The sequence below is a fragment of the Myiozetetes cayanensis genome, unplaced genomic scaffold (genome assembly GCF_022539395.1).
Source record: "Myiozetetes cayanensis isolate MyiCay16 unplaced genomic scaffold, myiCay2020 scf34, whole genome shotgun sequence".
Taxonomy (NCBI): Eukaryota; Metazoa; Chordata; class Aves; order Passeriformes; family Tyrannidae; genus Myiozetetes; species Myiozetetes cayanensis.
Genome location: NW_026087566.1, coordinates 2,208,466 through 2,228,128, shown reverse-complemented (window position 1 = coordinate 2,228,128; position 19,663 = coordinate 2,208,466). Strand labels below are relative to the sequence as shown.

The 19,663-nt window shown below is 61.0% G+C and overlaps 1 protein-coding gene across 7 annotated transcripts; it reads right to left on the bottom strand.

Moving 5' to 3' along the window:
• Positions 1–1,503: 1,503 nt before the first annotated feature.
• Positions 1,504–19,650, bottom strand: UBTF (upstream binding transcription factor). 7 transcript variants are annotated; one of them, XM_050327662.1, is made up of 21 exons: positions 19,504–19,650; positions 15,057–15,191; positions 11,842–12,017; positions 11,484–11,567; positions 10,326–10,481; positions 9,530–9,594; positions 8,832–8,961; positions 8,225–8,335; positions 7,805–7,938; positions 7,069–7,210; positions 6,726–6,767; positions 5,920–6,033; positions 5,612–5,767; positions 5,057–5,212; positions 4,755–4,865; positions 4,580–4,668; positions 4,227–4,416; positions 3,936–3,983; positions 3,617–3,685; positions 3,080–3,226; positions 1,504–2,210 (listed from the first exon to the last, which is right to left on the bottom strand). In XM_050327662.1, exons 2-21 carry the CDS (start codon positions 15,112–15,114, stop codon positions 2,097–2,099), a joined length of 2,292 nt encoding a protein of 763 aa, XP_050183619.1. In that variant the 5' UTR covers positions 15,115–15,191; positions 19,504–19,650; the 3' UTR covers positions 1,504–2,096. The 7 variants fall into 7 exon arrangements, with proteins under 7 accessions (XP_050183619.1, XP_050183618.1, XP_050183620.1 ...); XM_050327661.1 differs by lacking the exon at positions 19,504–19,650 and adding an exon at positions 18,907–19,034; XM_050327663.1 differs by lacking the exon at positions 19,504–19,650 and adding an exon at positions 18,472–18,571.
• Between the last annotated feature and the right edge of the window lie 13 nt (positions 19,651–19,663).

The window sequence follows — 19,663 nt, the reverse complement described above, 5'->3', positions numbered from 1 at the left end:
AGGGGATTTCGGGGGTAGGGAGGGGGATTAAAAATTGGGAAGAAAATGAAAGGAAAATCCCAAATGGATTGGGGATGGGGAGGAGGAGACGGAGGGACGGACAGACAGACACTCGGGGAAGGGGGACACCATCCGGGTTCTCTTCGGGGCCCCGGTCCCGGGGGGGGGACACGGGGGGATTGTCCGTGCAGGAGCACCCGGGTTCACCCCCTGCCCCCACCAGGTTTGGGGTCGGTTTGCCCAAAATGGTGGTTTTTCAGCCCAACTTGAGGCTGGGATAAGGGGTGTTGCCCCCCCCCCCCCATCAACCCCAAATCTTCAGGGGGAGCTGGATTTGGGGTGCTCAGAGCAGCAAACCTGGGAGGGGAGAGACCCCTTTCAAAACCCCCAACCTGCAGCTTGGCCCCTCCCTCCACCCCCTCAGCCCCCACTGAGATTTGAGTTGAAAAGAAGAGAAAAAATTATAAATTACAGCCCAGGGGAGAAAAAGCCCCCCACCAGCTCCCCCTCCCCAGCTGGGAGGGGGGCAGTGCCCTCCATCCCCTTCCCTGGGGGCCCCAAATCTTGTCCCATAGCCCAGCTCGTCTCTGGGGACAGGATGGGAGGGGGCAGAAAGAACCAACCTTTTGCCCCCCCCCATATAGCGAGGATCCCCAGTGACACTGGGTGGGTTTTTTGGGGGGGTGGGCACGGGGTGGGGGGACAGGAACCCTGCAGGGAGGTGCCGTGGGATTGCTGGTGCTCGTGTCTGCTTAAAAAAGGGGGACCCCGACAGGCCCCCAATGCACCCACCCCGGTCCCCGAGGCCCCATCCCCCTCTCGAGAAGGGGGGGCACTGACCCCCCCAAATAAACCCAAACCACACCAATATTTACAGCATGGCCCAGGGGGCATGAAATCCCCACGGGGGGAGGGAGGGGACACATAAACTGGGGATAATTGGGGGTAACTGGGGCAAGGGGAGCTCTGGTGTCCCCCCCTCCCAGGATTTGGGGTGAAGGGAGAGGAGCAGCTTCACTGGAGGTGAAGGGGAAAACGGGGCAAGGGGAGGAAGGAAAATGGGTGGAAAGCGGGGGGGCGTGGGTGGTAGGGTGGGGGAAATGAAAAATAAAAGATGGATCTTTCTCGTTTTATAAAAGGAAAAAAAAAACAAACCAAAAAAAAATAAAATAAAATACAACGGCACAACAACCACCGACAACAGAGCGGGGAGGGGGATCCGCGCCCCCTTGGTCACGCTGAGCCCCCAGGTGCCCCCACCCCGGCACACACTCGCACGCTCGCACACACACACACCCCTCCTTAAACCCCTCCCCCAAATCCCACCCCCCACCAAATCGGGGACGCGCCGGGGCGGGGCGGGGGCGGTTCACGGTCCGTGGCCGGCGTTCCCAAGTGCCGTGGATGCGGAGTTCCCGGGCAGCTCCCGGTGCAGCTTCCAGACTGTACAAGGGTTTTTTTTTTTGGGGAGGGAGAGACCCCCACAATGCCGGGGGACGGGGAGGGTGCACAGAAGGGTGGGGGGGTTGCAAAAGGAGACATTGTCCCATCAGCTGAGTCCCGAGCGCCTCGGCTCGTGCTCCGTGCCCGCTGGGGCTGTGCGGGGAGGGGGAGTTTTTTTTTCTCTGTTTCTGGGTTTTTTAATAAAAAAAAAAGGTGTGTTGGGGGAGAAGAGGGGGGGTGGTTTTTTTTGTTTTGTTTTGCTTTTTCCTCTGTGGTTTTCTTCTCTTTCTATAAAGTCCAGAGCTGGTAGCGAGGGGATGATGGGGGTAGGGATGCCACCCCCCTCCAAAAGAATGAAATTCCAAAAAAAAAAAATAAATCACTTCCCCTCGGGAGTAAAGCTGGGGAGGAGGGATAGGGGACCCCTCCTTGCTCTCCAGCCTGGGGGGGGCAGCCCCCTGATTCCCCTCCGTAGTGTGAGCTCGGTGGAGGGGTCCCCCCGGCCCCTGTTCCTCGTGTTGGGGGTCCCATGGGGGGGCTGTGTCTCGCCCAAGGGGTCAGGAGGAAGAGGAGGAAGGATTTTGCAGGGGCTGAGAGTGGGATTTGGGACCGAAACCGAGAAACCAAACGATGTTACAAAGAGCTTGGCCGGATCAGTTGGAGTCGGAGTCGGAGGAGTCCCCCGAGGAGGAGGAGGAACTGCTGCTGCCCTCTGAGTCGTTGTCATCCTCATCCTCATCATCCTCATCTTCGTCATCCTCGTCGTTCTGGGAGAGGGGTGGCAGAGAGGACAGGGGGGTCAGGACAGAGTTTGCCCATCGCCACTCCCTTGCCCTCCCCGCTGCAGCACAGAGGGGTCCCCACAGAGCGCAGGTCCCTCCCACCGCTGCCCCCCAAGGGATTTGGGAGGGTGGACGGAGGAGGGACGCCGGGCAGGAGTCAGGAGTGAGTTTGCAAGGGCTCAGCTCGGGGATGCTGGGCGGGAGGGACGTGCCGGAGCAGCGCGCGGGGGTCCTGCCCTCACCTCTGCCACTGCCTCGCTACACGATCCGAGGGAGGGTACCCGACCCGCCTCGTGCCTCAGTTTCCCCCCTCTAAAGCCAGGGAAGGAAGAGGCGTGAGCTGAGACCAGCGAGGGGGTGGAAACACCTCACCTGTCCGGTGGCGAGCACAAGGCACGGACACGGTTTCTGGCCCCAGCGCCATCCAGCATACTCTGATTTCAGTTGCACCGGTGTAAAGCTTTGACTCTGGTGACTTACTCGGCATTCACACTGGCGCAAACGGAGCCGAGACCAGACTCAGTATCTCCACCAGGAAAAAGACAGGAGATTTTACTCTGCTCACTGGGGGCTCTCTGCACATCCCCCCCGCACCTCTACGTCCCGAGGCTGCTCCTGACTACGCCCTGCGGCTGCTCCTCGCGCCCTCCCCGGGAACACCGGGGGGAATCCCGTTCCACTTTGCCTCCCCATGTCCCCCTGCTTCCCGGGAGCTGCTCTGCCATGGTTCTATCTGAGCCCGGCTGCAGACACCTCCCGGCCCTGGAGGAGGGTGAGGGGGGCAGAGCAAGTGCAACAGGAGCGCTGGGGGGCCCTGGCGCCCTCCCCGTGTCCTCCCCAGGCCGCAGCCTCACCTCGTCCCCGTCCTCGCTCTCCTCCTCGCTGCTGGACTCCGAGGAGTCGCCGCCTTCCTCTGACGAGTCGCCGTTGTCGTCGTCATCATCCTCGTCTTCATCGTCGTCCTCCTCCTCCTCTTCCTCCTCATCGTCGTCCTCTGACTCCTGCGGGAGGGGTGGTGGTGGTGGGTGGGCGCCCTGGGACATCCAAACCCGTGGGTGCAGCGCCCACCCCATCCTTGGCCATCAAACTTTGGGTTCCTCCATCCACTGAGCAGGATCATGTGGTTCCCCACCCCACACCTTGATGGAAGCCTTTCCCCATTTATGCTGCAAATGGCCCCAAAAAGGCTCCCTGAGCGGGTGCAAGGGGACAAAATCCATCCTGAATGGGTACTAAGCAGGGATTTAGGGAAGGCCCGTGGTTTCTGGTCTCGAGGAGAGGGCAGGCAGCTGGAAGCACCAGGGATGCCTTGAACAAGGGGTGTGTGTCCCCACAGACACGCTCTCCAGGGAGGGGGGATCGAGTGTCCCCGTGTGGCTGTTGTGACTCACCGACTTGGACTGCATCGTTGGCTTCATCTTGGGGTTGGGACCCCGGATCTTCCCTATGCTCTTGCGTTTCTGCAGGGAGGGGGGGACAAAACAAAACCATTTAGGGCTCAAGCTCTGCTCCTTCCCAGTGCCCAGCCCAGAGAAAAATCCCACTGCTGAGCTGCCACAGGGATGAATCCCACTTGGAGGGGCTCTCAGAATGCGGCACATCCAAACCTCACCCAGGGCTGACCCCAGCCTGGCCCCAATCCCTTGAGACACCCAGTACACCCCCAAACCCCTGGACAACCCCCCCCAGCAGTGCTACATGGATACTCACGTTGGAAATGTGTTCCTTGTAGGCAGCCCGCTCCTGGGGCGAGAGGCTCTGCAGGGACAGGGACACAGTCAGGGATAGGCAGACACTGAATGGAATGGGGGATGCAGCAGGGAAGGGCTCACAGGGCACACCCTCCTCGTATATATACATTTTTATCCTTTTAAGTTACAAAATGTCAAAGAGGGCCTGGAGATTCCTGTGAGAAGGTTCGAGCAGAGACCATGCCAAGCATCATCTCCAAAAACAACTGAGCCCAGAGCACCCCTACCAGGCATCAGGCCCGGTGCTCACCTTGAGCCAGATGTCGAGGTGCACCTTGTACTGTTTCTGCTGCTCCTCTGCCAGTTTTTTGTAGTGGTCCTTCTGGCCCTGGGAGATGCGCTGCCAGCGGCTGCCGATCTCCACCATCCGCTCCTTCAGCGGGAGGTGGTTCAGCTCCCCGTTGGACAGCAGCTCCTGGGAGAACTTCTGGTAACCGTTCCTGCATAGGGGGAGCACAGGGACCGGATTGGGACGGTGTGCACAGACAAGCCCAGGTGTTCATGACCCCCCTCCACCCAGCCCACCCTCCCTCCTCTTGCAGCTGCTCCAGGCTCATCCCACCAGCACAGCCAGACCCAGCTTTTTGGATCCCAGGTACTCACATGGGGGGTTTCTTCGGCTCTCCCTGGAATTTCATTTTCTTGGCGGAGTTGGTGGAGCACGGAGGGGCCCGCATCTCGCTCAGCTCCCTCTGAGCCAGAGGAGAGAGAGGTGTCAGGGAGAGGGGCAGCACCAGTCATGAGACACAGTGAGGAGCAGGACAGGGCAGGGACCCACCTCGTATCGCTTCTGATCCTCCGCCGCTTTCTTGATCCACATCAGCTTCTCCTTCTTCTCCATGTTGTTCCAAGTGGCCTCCATGGCCTTCAGCGCTTTGCCCCGGTCGTTCTGTGCCACAGAAACACCACGATGCATTAGATGCACCCAAAATGCCCAGGACACTCCACCCCGTTACCCCGTCTTCCCCACAGCTCCCAACCCAAACCCAGGTGTGAAAGCCAGGGGGAAGGAACACAGGAATTCCTGCCAGTGGGAGTGATGATCCCAACCTCCAGCTACTTTCCCAGCCCACTCCTCACCTTAAAACGAGCCAGGTAGTCCCCGATGACGCTCTGTTGCCAGATCTCCTCGGCTGTTTTGGGAGACTCGGGCAGTTTCCCGCGCTCCTCTTTATCCGAGCCGTGTTTCTTCTCCGACTGCGCCTTCATCGCCGCCTCCCGCGCTTTGTACTTGGCCTGGGCAGGGGGCACAGCAGGGGCTGAAGGTGGGCACAGCCCCCAAACACCAGGAGGACGCTGCAGCTCTCCCCAGCACTGTTCCCATGGCAGCACCAACAGCCCCCACCATGCCCAATGCTGTCTCCGGACTGCTCCCACCAGGAAAACCACCAAGCCTTAAAATTGAGGCTCAAGGTTTCTTAATCTGGTGGGTTTTGACCCCCAGGTGATGAGAGGGAGGGGGCACAGCTGGCAGTGCCCATCGGTGCCGACACCGGCGCCTGGGTGATGCTGTGTTGCTCTGGGAGACAAAACCATGCCCCTTGGGCAGGACACTGACAGGAGCATCTCTGGGGATGCCCAAGGGAGCAGTGGAGATGGGGATGGAGGAGGAGGAGGGTGAGGGATGGTACCAACCTTCTTCTTCTCGGAGAGGTCGTTCCACATGCGTGCCAGGAGCCGGGTCAGCTCGCTCTCCGACAGCTCTGGTCGCTCCTCCTGCAGCTGCTTCCGCTTCTCCTCCGAGAAGATGAACATGGCAGAGATGGGCCGTTTGGGCTTCTCTGAGCTGGCCTGAGGGGGGGACATGGGGCCGTGAGGTGGGGCAAGCCCATGGAAGGACCAAAGAACCCAGGAATGAAGCCCTCAAAGCCCCCCTGAGATGCCACAACCCCACCCCACACGTCTGGCACACACTGCCCCCTCCCTCCCGGCGCTGCTCCCACCTTGCCGGTCTCTGGCGAGGATTTTTTGGAGGCGGGACTCGTCGCCCCTTTCCGGTTGCCGCCCAGCATCTTCTCCTCGCCCAGCACCCGCTGCTGCTCCTCCTCAGGCAGGCTCTGGGTGGCACAGGGAGAGGGACATCGTTAGGCAGCCCGAGGCAATCAGGGAATAGGGGCACCGGAGAAGGGGAATTAATGCTGGTCCCAGACAGGACAGCATCAGGCACTGCACGTGTACAGGCTGGGGGTTCCCATGCTGTGAGCCCCTCGCCACTCAACATCCCTCTCCCCCAGCTCTGTCCCCTTCCTGTCTCAGCCTCATCTGCTGTTTCTTGGTGGAAGCAGGGGGGGCAGGTGCCCGGATCTGGGCACGCCCCTTGGGTTTTCCACCCCCTGCCCCTGCAGCCGCAGCCGAGGCCGTGTCACATCCGCCTGGGGGATGGGGACGATGCTGGGGTGGCCTCGGTGTGGCTCCCCCACCCACGCCCCAGCAAGGGAAGGAAGTGAGAGGCTTTGCAGCCACAGCCACTGAGCACCCCTCTCCTCTAGCTCCAGCCCTCTGCTCACCTCAGTTCCCCTCCCAGTGCCCGCCACCTCCCAGTGCCCAGCTGGAAGTCACTGGGTCAGGCATTAGAATAATGGAAGATCAAGACTGTGTGCAACCATCTGCATAGCACCCATGGGCAGGTCCAGCCATGTTTTGGGGGAGCAGAGGGCAGCCCCCCATTTGACCCATCATAGCCCATGGGCAGGGTTTTCTCCCTTTCCAGATTTGGGATCTGATGGCCAAGCACTCCCACGTCACTCACCTCCAGGAAGCGGAGCAGCTCGATCTCGTAGTCTTTCTTTTTCTGGAAGGAGATGTGGGGTTACACAGAGATTCCTCACCCCATCCCTGCCTCCTGCAGCCCCCAACCCAGCCTCAATCCTTTGGGAACCTCACGCTCCACCAGATCCACACATGGACTGGGAGACAGGATCAAAGAAGGTGACCAAAGACCTCGGAGGGGAATCAGTGGTGCAGACAAGAACAGGGACTGAGGAAGGGTGAGGGGCTTATTTCCAGGGAGATTTGTAGCCCAGGCTCTCCCATCCTATTGCTCCCTCCCCATACCTGCCTGTACCCCTACCTGCCTGTCCTTGGCCACTCACCTGGTCACACTTTTTGTGGTATGCGTCCTTTTCTTTCTGGGAGAGCAGCTTCCACTGCTGGCTGCACAGCACCATCCGCTCGGTGCTGGGCACGTCTTTCATGTTGGCCATCAGCTCTGCACAGTACAGGGAGTAGCTATTCCTGAAAAACCCATAGAGAGACCCAGCATTAGGGACAACCTGCCCCTGCAGAGCTGGAGCCCCCCCAAGAACCCCCAGCTGAGTTGTACCAGCAAGGGAAGTGAGGTGTCTTGTGTTTTAGGTGAGCTGGGCTTGGATCACCCCCTAACCCACAGCATCATCATAAACCTCACCCAGGTTCTCCCCAAATGTGTATTTGATGTACATTTAAGGACTAGTTTAATGAGGTCATCACAGAACCATGGAATGAATCATTAAAGCTGAAAAGCCCTCCAAGATGACTGCCACCAATTAACTAACACCGCCAAGCCCACCACTAAACCATGTCCCTAAGTGTCATATCCACATTTTTTTGAACACTTCCAGGGACGGTGACTCTATCACTGCCCTGGGCATGCCTGTTCCAATGCTTGACCACCCTTTCCCTGAAGAAATTTGTCCTGAAATCCCATCTAGAGGTCCCATGCCTGTGCTCCCAGAAATGATTTGGGCTCCCCAAGCCAGGCAGAGCCCCAGTTCCCTCATCAGCAAGACCCAGTGTCCGCAGAGGCGGCGCAGAGCCGGACACCACGGCGTGGAGAGGGACAGCACTCACGGAGGTGGCTTCGTGGGTCGCCCATCAAACTTGTCCTTGAGCTGCCGCTCGGCCTTGGTGAGGGTGGAGCGGGTGATTCCCTCCTCGCTGATGTTCAGCTCCGGGTGCTTCTGGATGTAGTCCCGCATGATCTCCTGCAGGAGGACGGAGAGCGGTCAGAGGGGCTGCCAACCCCGCCTGCCCGGGGGCCGGAGGAGGAGGAGAGAGAAGCCAACCATCGCCCTAGTCCTCTCCCCAGGGCTGCTGCTCCCTTCCCCGCACACGGCTGGAGGAGGCAGGGCTCACACTCACTAGGGACCTGCCAGGACCTGCCTGAATCCCCACTCTGGCTATCGGGAGGGGCTGGCTGTGTGTGGCCACGTTGACTCAGAGTGAATGTTGGGGCGAGTGTGGAGGGGACGGGGTGAGGCTGCTCCCTACCTCGTACTCCTTCCGCTGTTCCAGGGCCTTATGAATCCATTTCAGCCTCTTTTTATCCGAGAGTTGAGACCACTGCTTGCCCAGCGACTCTTTCACCTCCTTCGTGGTGGCCTGAAAACCCAAAGCCAGAGGTGAGGGCAGAGGGGTAAAATCCAAAAATAAAAATAAAAAAATAAAAAAAAAAAAAAAAAGGAAAAAGAAAAAAATATGAAAAAAATGGCAAAAAATGGTGTGGCCTGGTGTGGCCTGACGGCGCCCAGCGTGGGGCCGTGGGGGGGCTGCGAGCCGAGCTCACGGCCAGGGAAGGGGGTGCGTGGGAGTGGGGGGCATGGCCAGAGGTGGATGTTTGTGCTGGAATTCCTTCCTGCCCTGACTCAGGTTGTGGTCACCCCTTCCTGGCAAAAAGTACTGGGGGGCATGGCTGTACCCCCGAGCCTCTTCCAGATGTGCAGAGCCCCTTCTTACCTCCGTCCAGGCTGCTGGGAGCTTCCTGTGGTGTCCTCCAGCCCGTCCCCCCCCTAAAATGCTTCTCTCCCTTCCCCCTCCTCTCCCCCAGCAGCGGGTCCAGGACCCCCCGACACTCACACTCGCACTCACTCCCACCCACCGTACTCACATCTGGACGCACTTTCAAGTAGATCTTCTTCTCGTGGTTGTACCACAGCTGCTGGGGGGTCTTGGGTTTTTCGGGGACGTCGGATTTCTTGGCGTTCTGGATGAGATCCGGGTGGTCTTCCCTTTACCAGGCAGGGAGGTGGGGAAGGGAGAGCGTCAGGGAGGTGGCAGGGGGAAGGACAGCACCCCAAACCTCCCTGCTAAGGGGCGACTGTCACTGCAGGGCTGAGCCTCCGTGGGCTCAGGTACTGGGGGGGTCCCCAAATAGAGCATGAGGGGTTTAGGAGAGATTTGAGTCTGTTCCTCATTGAGGAGTATGAGTTATGTGCATCCCTGGAGCAGCAGTAGGGAACACCAGGATCCACTTGGATCACAGCCACTGTGTTAAAAGGGAAGGATCTGGAGGATCAGGGCAGTAACTTCAGCTTTCATCAGTGCTGGTGGCAGGGCTCCTGTCCCCACCCTCACAGGTCCTGACCCCCAGAGCATGACTGCTCCTCTGTTCTCCCCCTCAGCCAGAGGGATGCTCTTAGACACCTTTTCTTTGCTCTTTTTTTTCTGCATTCCTTCTTCCCTTCAAGCCAAGGCACTCATCAGGGATTCCCCTGTGAGCCACATGCAGGAGGGGAGCCTGGATCTGCCTGGAGGGGCCAAGGGAAATGTTAGGGGGGGGTGGGCCTGGCTGCTCACCTGAACCTCGCCAGGTTCCTCTCAAACTCCTGCTTCTCTCGCTGGAAGTCCTGGATGTATTTCATCTGGGGACACAAAGCCACCAGGGAGGTGGAGAGGGATATCAGCACTGGGGAATGGGCAAGAAGATACATCCCTGTTTACCTGGCTGGGCATCCCACAACCCCCAAAGGGTCTTGAGGGCTCTCCAGCCCAGGGAATGATCCTGCAGCTCCCAGAAGAGGGTTTCCAGCCTGCCCAGGGATTCAGCAGCAGGGTATCTCCCCTCTTCCTGCATCCCAACAGCTCTGGGAAAGAGGGCATGGCAGGACTTTGCGCCCTGGACTTTTCTTGGACACCCCAAAGTGAGAGTTGGGACCCCAAAACACCTGCCCAGGCTCTGACACCTCTGGATGGGAGCAGATCTCTGCTCCCAGCATCTCCCAGAGCCTGTCCCTCTGTCCCCTGGTCAGACAGGGCGGCACAGCGGGGTGTGTGACTTAACCCCAGCCTTAAACACGGATCCACCCAACGGCAAAGCCACCATCCAGGTCCGTCGGGAAAAGACGGACCGACGGACAGACCCAGCCAGCCTCCACCCCACAGATCCTGGGAACCAGGACAGGAAAAGCCAAGGAAGTCTTACAGGTCTGACAGGACTAAACGAACACCTGGTTTCTCCCGTCGAGAGCCGGATTGAGCCCTCGCCAGGCAGAGGTTTGGGCTCTGCTGGTTTTACTGGGAGAGCTGGGCAGAGCCCAGCATGCAGAGGCACATCGTGGGAAGGGGTTTGTTGACTCCCCCTCCCCAGTAATACCTTTTTCTTCTCAGGAAGCTCCTTGTATTTCTTGGACAGGATCTTGGTGAGATCCAGGTTGCTCATTTCGGGGTGAAGCTTGGCGTACTTGGCCCGCTTCTCCATGAAGAAGCGGAAATAGGGAGTCAGGGGCTTCTTGGGGAAATCGGGGTGTTTCTGGGGAGACAGCAGAGTGGACACTGAGTATGGAGACAGGCACAGCCAAACCCATCGGCTCCCCCTGTCCTAAGGGGACCTGCCTCCATCCAGCCCTGCTGATGATCCAGCTCCCTGACATGGGAACAGCAGGCAAAGGAGGGGGTAACCACTGAGAACAAGGGCTCCACCAGGAACTACAGTATCCCAGGAGCAGCTTCCAGCCACCCAGAGCTGTCAGCACAGAGTGAGAAGGGAAACTGAGGCAGACAGAGGGGATGGGACCCAACTCCCAGGATGAAGCATCAGCTGCCCTGGGGCCACCTGGGGGAAAACATCATCCCTCCCAACCTGATGGGTCAGAAATAGGATGGCAGCTTCCATGAAGAAGTCAGGGGAGTCAGGGGCTTCTTGGGAGATAGCAAAGTGGACACTGAGCACAGAGGCAGGGCACAGCCAAACCCACCAGTTCCCCCAGTACTGGGGGACCTGCCTCCATCCAGCCCTGCTGGTGATCCAGCTCCCTGATACAGGAGGGGGAAACCACTGGGAAAAAGCACTCCACCAGGAACTACAGTATCCCGGGGCTGGGAATCTCAGGAGCAGCCTCCAGCCACCCAGAGCAAGAGGGGAAACTGAGGCAAGAGGAGCAGATGGGACCCAATTCCCAGGGATGGAGCATCAGCTGCCCTGGGGCCACCCGGTCGAGAGCACCACCCTTCCTGACCCGGCGGGCCAGGAATAGGATGGCAGCTTCCTGGCCCCCCTGGAGCTAAACTTGGCTGCAGGCTGCCAGCAATACAGCCACCCATATTAAATGTACCCGGGACTTGGCCCGGGCCCAGCGCCCGCGGCCTCCGGAGCCTTGGGCAGCCGGACGCCGGGATTATGGGCAGTGAGGTGCCTGCAGGGGCTCCAGCGGCAGAGCCACACGGATCTGAGGTGCCACAGGGGTGACAGCCCCCTGTGCCAGGGAAGGGGGAGGTCGCCCTTTAGGGACTGAGCCGAATTCCTGCCCAATACCTTGAGCTTTTTGCCTTTGTAAGGGTTCTTCACGTGCTCTTCAGCGTCCATAATGAGCTCTGTGAGGGTCCGGAACTTCCTCACCTGTGCGGGAATGAAGGGACACAGATGTGAATGGGGGACTGGGCAGATCCCTGGCATGGTGGAAACCCACTGGGTTTTATAATGCCACCCCAAAAACGACCCATCCCAGCCCCTCCAAGGGGGTCACAACGCTGATGGCAGCGGGATGGTGTCGGCACCAACAGCTGAGGGCTCTGGGAACTGAACCTGAACGATTCCAACGGCCCTGGGGGGTCACCAGGACACTCACTCCCTGTCACAAAGCCCAGTGGGAGCCCCATGCGGTCTGAGTTACCTCGTTAGAGATCTCCATCCACTTCATCTTGCACATCTCCCCCGAGAAGTCCTTGAAAGCCACTTTTTCCCAGTCCAGGTGGGACTCGGTGGTTTTGAACTTGCTCCCGTCGTTGGAGGGCAGGTTATTCTTCATGCACTCCAGGAGGGTCAGCATGTCCTCCTGCGACCAGCGGTCTGAGCAGTGGAGAGATGGGATCAGCAGCAGCCAGGGGCATGCAGCTTCCCTTCCCTTCCCTTCCATTTGCTTCCCTTCCCTTCCCTTCCCAGCAGGATACCGGGACTACAGCTCCCGGCGTTCCGCTCCGGACCGCACGCCAGGACACGTAATCTCCACATGCTGCCTCTCGAGATTAAAGATCAAAGGGACGTGTGGCTGTTTCCATCACCCTCGAGCAACTTTTCTACCGGGCCAAAACAATCCGGGTAAAGCTAGAAATTCCACTCGGTGCAAACCAGAGAGACTCGCTCATCCCGGAAAACCATCAGATAAGGGATGGCTCTGCTGCACACGGGAGCAGGGGGCTATTTCCTACGCCCTGCGGAGCGAGATGGGAGCGATGAGCTCTCCAGCCAAGCGGGAAACGGGGAAATCCACTCTCTAAGTGGGAAAAGATGCGTCTGGAGCAACGGGAAAAATACTCCAGCGCTGCTTTCCCTGCACCTCGGAGAGCTTTGCCAGCACCTGGGCCCAGCTCCACGGTGACCTCTGCCAAGGTCAAAGCTCCCACACCACAAAGTGAGGGCGGGCAGAGCCCGGCACAGGCCCCCTGTCTCACAGGAGGTCCCTGACAGTGCAGGGGTCACCCCAACATCCCCCAAAATGCCAGGAGGAGCATCCCCAGCTCCCATAGGGACAAGCTGCTGGGATAGTGGGATGGGCACGCGGCAAAGCCAGAGGCCCTGGAGCAGCCATGAGGCCAGGACACGCAGTAGCACCGTGCTGGGACAGGCAGCAGGCAGGATATCCCAGCCCTGAATGCCTCACCCAGCCCCAGTCTTGGGGCCGCTTCCTTGCCAGGGGAATTCCTGACTACTCCGAGCTTCCACGCCAGCTGGGGAGCACAACCCCGGGTGCTCTGCAAACATGGGTGGCTCTGGGAATGCAGCGGGCCCTGGGAGCGGAAGGAGAGCTCCCTGGGGATGTGGGGATGGGCTGGAGGAGGAGCAGAGCCCTGAGCCACTCGCCCACACGGTCCCTGGCTGCCTCATCCTGGGATGGGCACTCGAGCCCCAGGGCTCCCCTGGTGTGGGACTGGCATTCCCTGCCCCACATCACTGACAGGTGAAGACTGGGAGATCTGGAGCTGCCTACAGGACATCCCAGCGAGACAGGGACAGTGGGATACAAGAGCATCTTTGAGGTGGGGACAGTGGGACATGGAGCATCCTGGTGAGATGGGGTCAGTGGGACACAGAGCGTCCCAAAGAGGTGGGGACAGCACAGCAGGTCATGGATTTGAGCGGAGCACCTCTCCCTCCATCCTCAGGAATGAAACCAAGCTCCCAGAAATACCCTGCTGCAGACATTCCTCCAGCTGCAGCTCTCTCTCTGTTCAGACTCAATATGCAGGAAAACCACCCCCACGTCCTGCCCCTGCAGGGGTCTGGTGAAGGGCAATCCTCCCCAGCCCCCCAAATCCCAAATCCACGCAAGGGATGTTACAGGACATGCAGGACCTGCAGCTGGTGCAGGGAGCACTGCCAGGACCTGACCTCCCATCCCAATTCCCCTCCTGGACCTGCCAGGTTGCAGGGGGTCAAGGCAGAGAACAGTTTGGGATCTGGCTGGTCGCTTTAGTGATCTCATCAGGGACTAATTAGATGGAAAGAGTCCCCTGGAAAGACAAGAGACCAGTGGCTTGGGATGTGTCTCCATATTCCTGGCTTCATCCCAAAACATTATGAAGAGGGAAACAAGAGGGGAAACCCACAATGCCGGGCAGGGATCAGAGTTGGGGTGGGCACCAACGCAGCCCCAAATTCTGTCTTCCTGTTTTTCCCATCCATTTTCCAGCTCCCTCCAGGCAATGACCAATGAGGCAGAACGGGGCTGGGAAGCTGGTGCTGACTTTACTTGCAGAAATCAGGAGGAATTACCGAAAGCAGCACGGCCACAAAAATCCAGAGGGGAGGGAGAAGTGGACAAGACCCCTTCAAACCTGCTCCCTTCAAGCCCAGTGTCTCAGTTTTTCCCTTCCAGTGCAGAAACACCCGGAGACCTCTGGCCCTGTGTGAACCCCCCACCGGCAGACAGCCAGAATAACCACATCCCACAGGAATACATGAAAAACAGCGGAAACATCCCAAAACCCTCACTGGCAGCAGAGTGGGGACAACAGGGACCCCACACTCAGCCTCCCCATCCCTCTGTTCCCCCTCCCTCAGTGTCAAAAAACCCTGGAATTGCAGAGTTCACCCACCAGGATGAATGGGGTTGTCTGTGCCCTGGGACCGATTTATCCCGGCTCTCCTGGCACCGGCCGGGCCGGGTCTATATTAGGAAAGCTGCCCCGGTGTAATTAAATCCATCTAAAGTCCCGGAGAAGGACACGTGCTCCGGCCGGGTTCGCTCGAGGCAACAACCCGACTGCGGCATGGGAGGCAATCGGGGGGACCCCGTGGGACGGAGGGGCTGGACCCCACTCCGGGGCCTTTGGGGGACCCGGGGAGTTTTTGGGGGGGGCGAGGTGGCAGAGCCCCGCAAGCTACCCTAAACAAACACCCTTCTTTTTTCCCTTGTTTTCCTGCCCCTTTTCCAATAAAAGCTGAAGCTCTGATGTCATCCCGGGGTCTGGAAGCCGGAGGCCCAAGGTAATGGCTCGGCTTTTAATGCAGCCCAGATGTGAGGGGGGAAGGCAGCACCTCTGTGCCAGCCCCCTCTTTCCCAAACCCCCGCAAAACTCTGGTGCCCACAAGGAGCACCCTAATGCCAAGGGGCTGCCAGTGCATTGGAGCGTGTATCCGTGTGCTCACACGTGTGTGTGCGTGTTCCCCCCGGCAGAGCGGGATCGGGAGGGGCAGATCCTCCCCCCTCCCTGATCTGTTGGCAGTTGGGATCACGGATTCTCCATCCCTCCTCCTCCTCCTCCTCCTCCTCCATCCCTCAGGGAAAAGGGGCGCAGCACGGAGGTTTTTTCATTATTATTTTTAAACACAACAGCGATGTTCCCATGGGAATGCCAGCGTGGTTGGGCGGGGTGCGGGGGGGCTCACCTTGGTTTTTGGGAGCTGTCATTTCCAAGTCTGCAGGGCACTCGGCTTCGCCGTTCATCCTCCACCAGCCTGTGCCCAGCACAGTCCCGCCGGCTCCCTCCTTGCCCGCTTCCCGAAATCACTCCCCGCTCGGCTCTGCAAGGAAAAGGAGACCCCTGCTAGGCATCCACCCCGACAACAAGGGGATCCCCCGCCTCCTGATGGGGAGTGGGGGAACCTGACCCAGGTATCCATCCATCCATCCCCCACACCCCGAGATGAATGAGGTGCTGGGATCCCCCCTGTGCATCCCTGAGAGGTCTGGGGGGGATAAAGGGGGGGTGCAGGATCTCAGAAATCCAGGAGGGGGGATCCTGAATGGTGGGGGGGATGAGAAAAGGGGTGCACAGGCAGGGGAGAATGGCTCAGGGGGGTGTCCCCAAGGTGAAGGGGCAGGATCTTTGGGGATCCCCACAGATCCTGAGGGAGAAGGGTCCAGGGGGGCTCCCTGAGGTGGGGTGGGATCCATAGACCCAGGGTCAGGGGGATCTGAGCCAACAGGTCTCCAAGGGATTTCCCAAGGGAGTTCACTTCCCCCCCCACAAAATGGGGGTTTCAAAGGAAGGGGCACCACAGATCCAATAAAATCCTCCCTGGAGGGTGGGTATGCTCAGAGGGGGGTCCCCCAGATCCATGGGAGCTGGGGGGCAGGGGGGAATATTTGGGGAGCTCTGGGAGACTTGGAGGTCTCCCAAGGGGGAGGACAAGCTGAGGGGGAGGTATTTCAAGGGAGGGGCTGTAGGGAAAGGATCCCCTCAGATCCCATTGGGACAAATCTTATGGCTCCATGAGGAAGGATTACTCAGGGAAGAGAGGGGAGCAGGTGAGAGGCGTCAGTAGGGGGGACCTCAAAGCATGGAGGAAGGATGGAGGCTCGGGGGGATCCCCATGAGGAGGGACCCAAAGAGGGGAATCCCTGGAGGGCAGATCAGGCTGGAGGTCTCGGAGGGTCCCCATGAGGGACAGGCCGCAGGCCTGAGGGGAGCAGGCCCCAGGCCTGAGGGGAGCTGGGCCGGGGCAGGATCCCAGGGGGAATCCAGGCTTGTGGGGGGATCCCATGGGCAGGGGGGAATCCAGGGGCTGCTGGTGGGGACCAGGCCCTGTGGGGACAGCCCAGGGGTGCAGGACCCCCGGGCCCCAGGAGGGACTGGGGATCACCCTGTGAGGGATCAGCTCCCAGGAGGGAAATCTGGGATCAGCCTGGGGGGGTGCAGGCCCCACCAGGCCTGGGAGGGTAGGGGACCCCTGTGGGGGTCAGATCAGCTCCTGGGGGGGAAAGTATCTGGGACCACCTGAGGGAGATCAGCCCTGGGGGGTGGTTGGGGCATCACCTGGGGGTGGATGTGAGGGGGTGCAGACCCCACCAGCTCCTGGGGTGGGGATTGAGCATCACCCAGGGGCGGATGCGGGATCACCTCAGGCTGGATGGGAGGGCTGCAGACCCCACCAGCTCCTGGTGTGGGACTGGGGATCACCAGGGGGTGGATATGCAGGGGGTTGAAGACCCACCTGCAGTGGATGCGGGATCGCCTGGGGGATGGATGTGGGATCACCTTGGGGTGGATATGGCAGGGGTGCAGCCCCCACGTGCTCCCAGTATGGGAGTGGAGATCACCAGGGGGTGGATGGGGGGGGGGCGCAGACGCCACCAGTGTGGGATTGGGTATCACCCAGGGCTGGATAAACCCTTAGGGGATGGCGGGGGGATCACTCCAGGTTTGGATCAACCCCCAGGGGGGCGGATCTAGGACCACCCCAGGGGCTGGCTGAAGGATTGCCGCGGGGGTGGGATCAAGCCCAACCCCCGGGGAAAGGGGTGGGGGCTGTAGGGTGAACCCGGGGAATCTCCCGGGGTGGGAAGTTGCGGGGGTGGGGAATCGCAGCCGGGGCGGAGGGGAACATACATGGAGGGGGTGTGGGGGCGGGGGACGGGGGAATGTCGTGAAAGGCGGGATCGCGACAGGGGGAGGGATCCATGGGATCACGACAGGGCGGGGCGGTGCGCGCGCACAGGGATCCCCGGGAAATGCAGGGTGGGTGGGGTGTGCAGGATCCCCGCGGGGTGGGGAAGGAGGAGGGGTGGACCGGATCCCGCGCCTGGAGGGGAAGGAGGAGGAGGAGGAGGAGGAGGCGGGGGAGGAAGGGGCCGGGCCGGCGGGCGGAGGCGGGGAGCCCGCACATGCCTTGCGCCGCCGGCCAGCTCCAGTCTCCTCCTCCACCAGGCAGCAGGAACCGGGTGGGACCGAGCGCGGGCGGCCCCGGCGGCGCCTCCCCCGCCCCCGGTTCCCACCCGGGCGCCAGCGAGCTGAGCCCCTCCCTCCTTTTTTTTTTTTTTCTTTTTTTTTTTTTTTTATCCTCCTTTCCCCCCAACAACACCCGGGCAGACAATAGAAGGCGAGTTCGGGGGCCGGGGAGTGCGGAGAGGGCGCGGGAGCGCTCCCGGCCGCTCTCCGCATCCCTCCGGCCCCCGGAGCGATGCGATGCGATGCGCTGCTTCATCCCCCGCGCCTCCTCCCCGCATCCCCCGCATCCCCCCATCGTTACCGGCCGCTCTCCGCCGCGGCACACAATGGCCGGGCTGCGCCCGCCTCCGCCTGCCGCTCCTTCCCCTCCACCCGCGGTTATAAAGCCGAGACAAACCCACCTCTCCGGGCTGCTAAGGGGGAGGAGGAGGAGGAGGTGGTGGTGGTGGTGGCGGTGGTGGAAGAAGGAGGGAGGAGGTTGGAGCGGCGGGGGAAGCGGGGAAAGGGAGGGGGGTGCGGGGGAGCTCTAACCGAGCCGCCGCAGCCCCAACCCCGCCGCCGGAGCCGCTGGGGAAGAAGAAGAAGGAGAAGGAGAAGAAGGGAGGAGGAGGAGGAGGGGGAAGGGGGGGCGGGGATGCCCGGCTGGGGGCGGCCGGGCAGCTGCAGCGAGCCGGGCGAGGGCAGCGCGACCTCCCCGCACCGACCCCCGGGGAGCGGCTCCTACCCGATCCTCCCCCCTCTTTCTCTTTTTCCCCACCGCCGCCCCCTCCTCGCTTTTCCTTTCCTCGTTTTTCCCCCCCTCTCCTTTCCTCTCCTTCTTACCCCCCTCTTTTTCTCTCCGCGACCCCTCCTCGAGCCCCGCGAACACCCACCCACCCAGCGGGGGGCTGGAGCCCCGCTCCCCGTCCGGAGGGAAGAAAGGAAGGGGAAAGAGAGGGGGGGAAAGGCTGAAAAAAAAGGGGGGAAGGAAAAATATAGATAAAACGAAAAAAAAACGGGGGGGGAAAAAGGAGGTAAAGGGGGGAGGGATAAAGCGAGGATAAGGAGGGGATGGAGCGCGGTAGGGGTCGGCCGAGCCCCGGCACGCACCGGCGGAGCGCGGCGCCCAGCTCCCGCCGCGGCGCGGGACTCACCCGGGCTGGGGAAAAACAAGCGGGCAGCGCTGGAAGCCTGCCCCCGAAATCCAGCTGCGGCACCGGGGAGGAGGGAGGGAAGGCGAGCGGGAAGGAGGGAGGGAGCGAGGAGGAGGAGAGGGAAGGGAAGGGAAAAAGGAGGGAGAGAAGGGGGGGGCACACCGGGGCCGCCGAGCCGGGCGCTGCCCCCCGCCCCGAGCCCCAGCGCGGTGCCCCCCGCGGGCGGGCGAGGCGGGCGAGCCCCGGCGGTGGCGGCGGCGGCTTCCTGCCCGCGGGGCCTGCGCGAAACCAGCCTTTCTTAAAAAAAAAAAAAAAAAAAATAACCTCTCCTTTTTTATATATATACGTACATATATATATATATAAAAAAAAAATTCGCTCTGGTGGGCGCGACCCCCTCCCCGATCCCGGCGGAGCGGCGGCGGAGCGCCTTACCGAGCCCGGAGCGCGGCGGCGGTGGCGGCAGCGGCGGCGGCAGCGGGAGCCCGGGGAGGAACAAAGCGCCTCCTCCAGCCCCGCCGGCGGAGCGGCGCGGCGGCGAATGGCGAGCCCGGGCGGCGGGCACGGCGCGGCGCGGCGGGGCACGGCGGCGGCGGCGGCTCCCCCGGCGCGGGCACGTACCGGCGGGGCCGCCGCTTTTTGGGGGGCGGCGGCGGGGGCTCGGGGCTCGCTCGGCGGGGCCGGGGCGGGGGAGCGGCGGTTGAACGGCGGCCAGCTCTGCAGCGCTGGCCCCGGGCGTGGACGCGCTCCAGTCCCCGCAGAGACGATCGCGCTTTCCCCCGCCTCCATGGCGCTGCGTTCGCTCTTCCAATCAGCCGGGCTGAGCGCGGCCGGGATCCGCCGGGATCTCCCCGCCAGCCCTGCCGCCCCGCCGCCGCTTTCCGCCGGGTTTTTTATTGCTCTTTGCTTTTGCAACACTGTGGTGAGAAGAAAAAGAGGAGGAGGAGGAGGAGGAAGGAGAAGAGGAGGGAAAGGAGGGGGTGGGGTGGGGGGAAGGGAGGAAGAAAAAAAATTAAAAAAAAATCTCCTTACATGTGCAACAATCCTCGGCCGGCGTTTGCATAAAGAAAAGATAATTATGAAAAAAAGGAAAAAAATAAAGCGGGGGAGGGGGAAGCGGGGAGGGGGGGGGAGGGAGCCGAGCCGGGCCCCCACGGCACGGCGGGGCCGCGCTCCTGCCCGCCCCGCGGCC

Excerpts from the sequence above, each read along its gene's own strand:
- UBTF (XM_050327662.1), bottom strand. The coding sequence starts at position 15,114 with ATGAACGGCGAAGCCGAGTGCCCTGCAGACTTGGAAATGACAGCTCCC. Across the intron at positions 7,939-8,224 it reads AACAGCGGAAGGAGTACGAG|GAGATCATGCGGGACTACAT; the intron begins GTAGGGAGCAGC and ends GTCCTCCTGCAG. Across the intron at positions 3,227-3,616 it reads CAACGATGCAGTCCAAGTCG|GAGTCAGAGGACGACGATGA; the intron begins GTGAGTCACAAC and ends CCCCTCCCGCAG.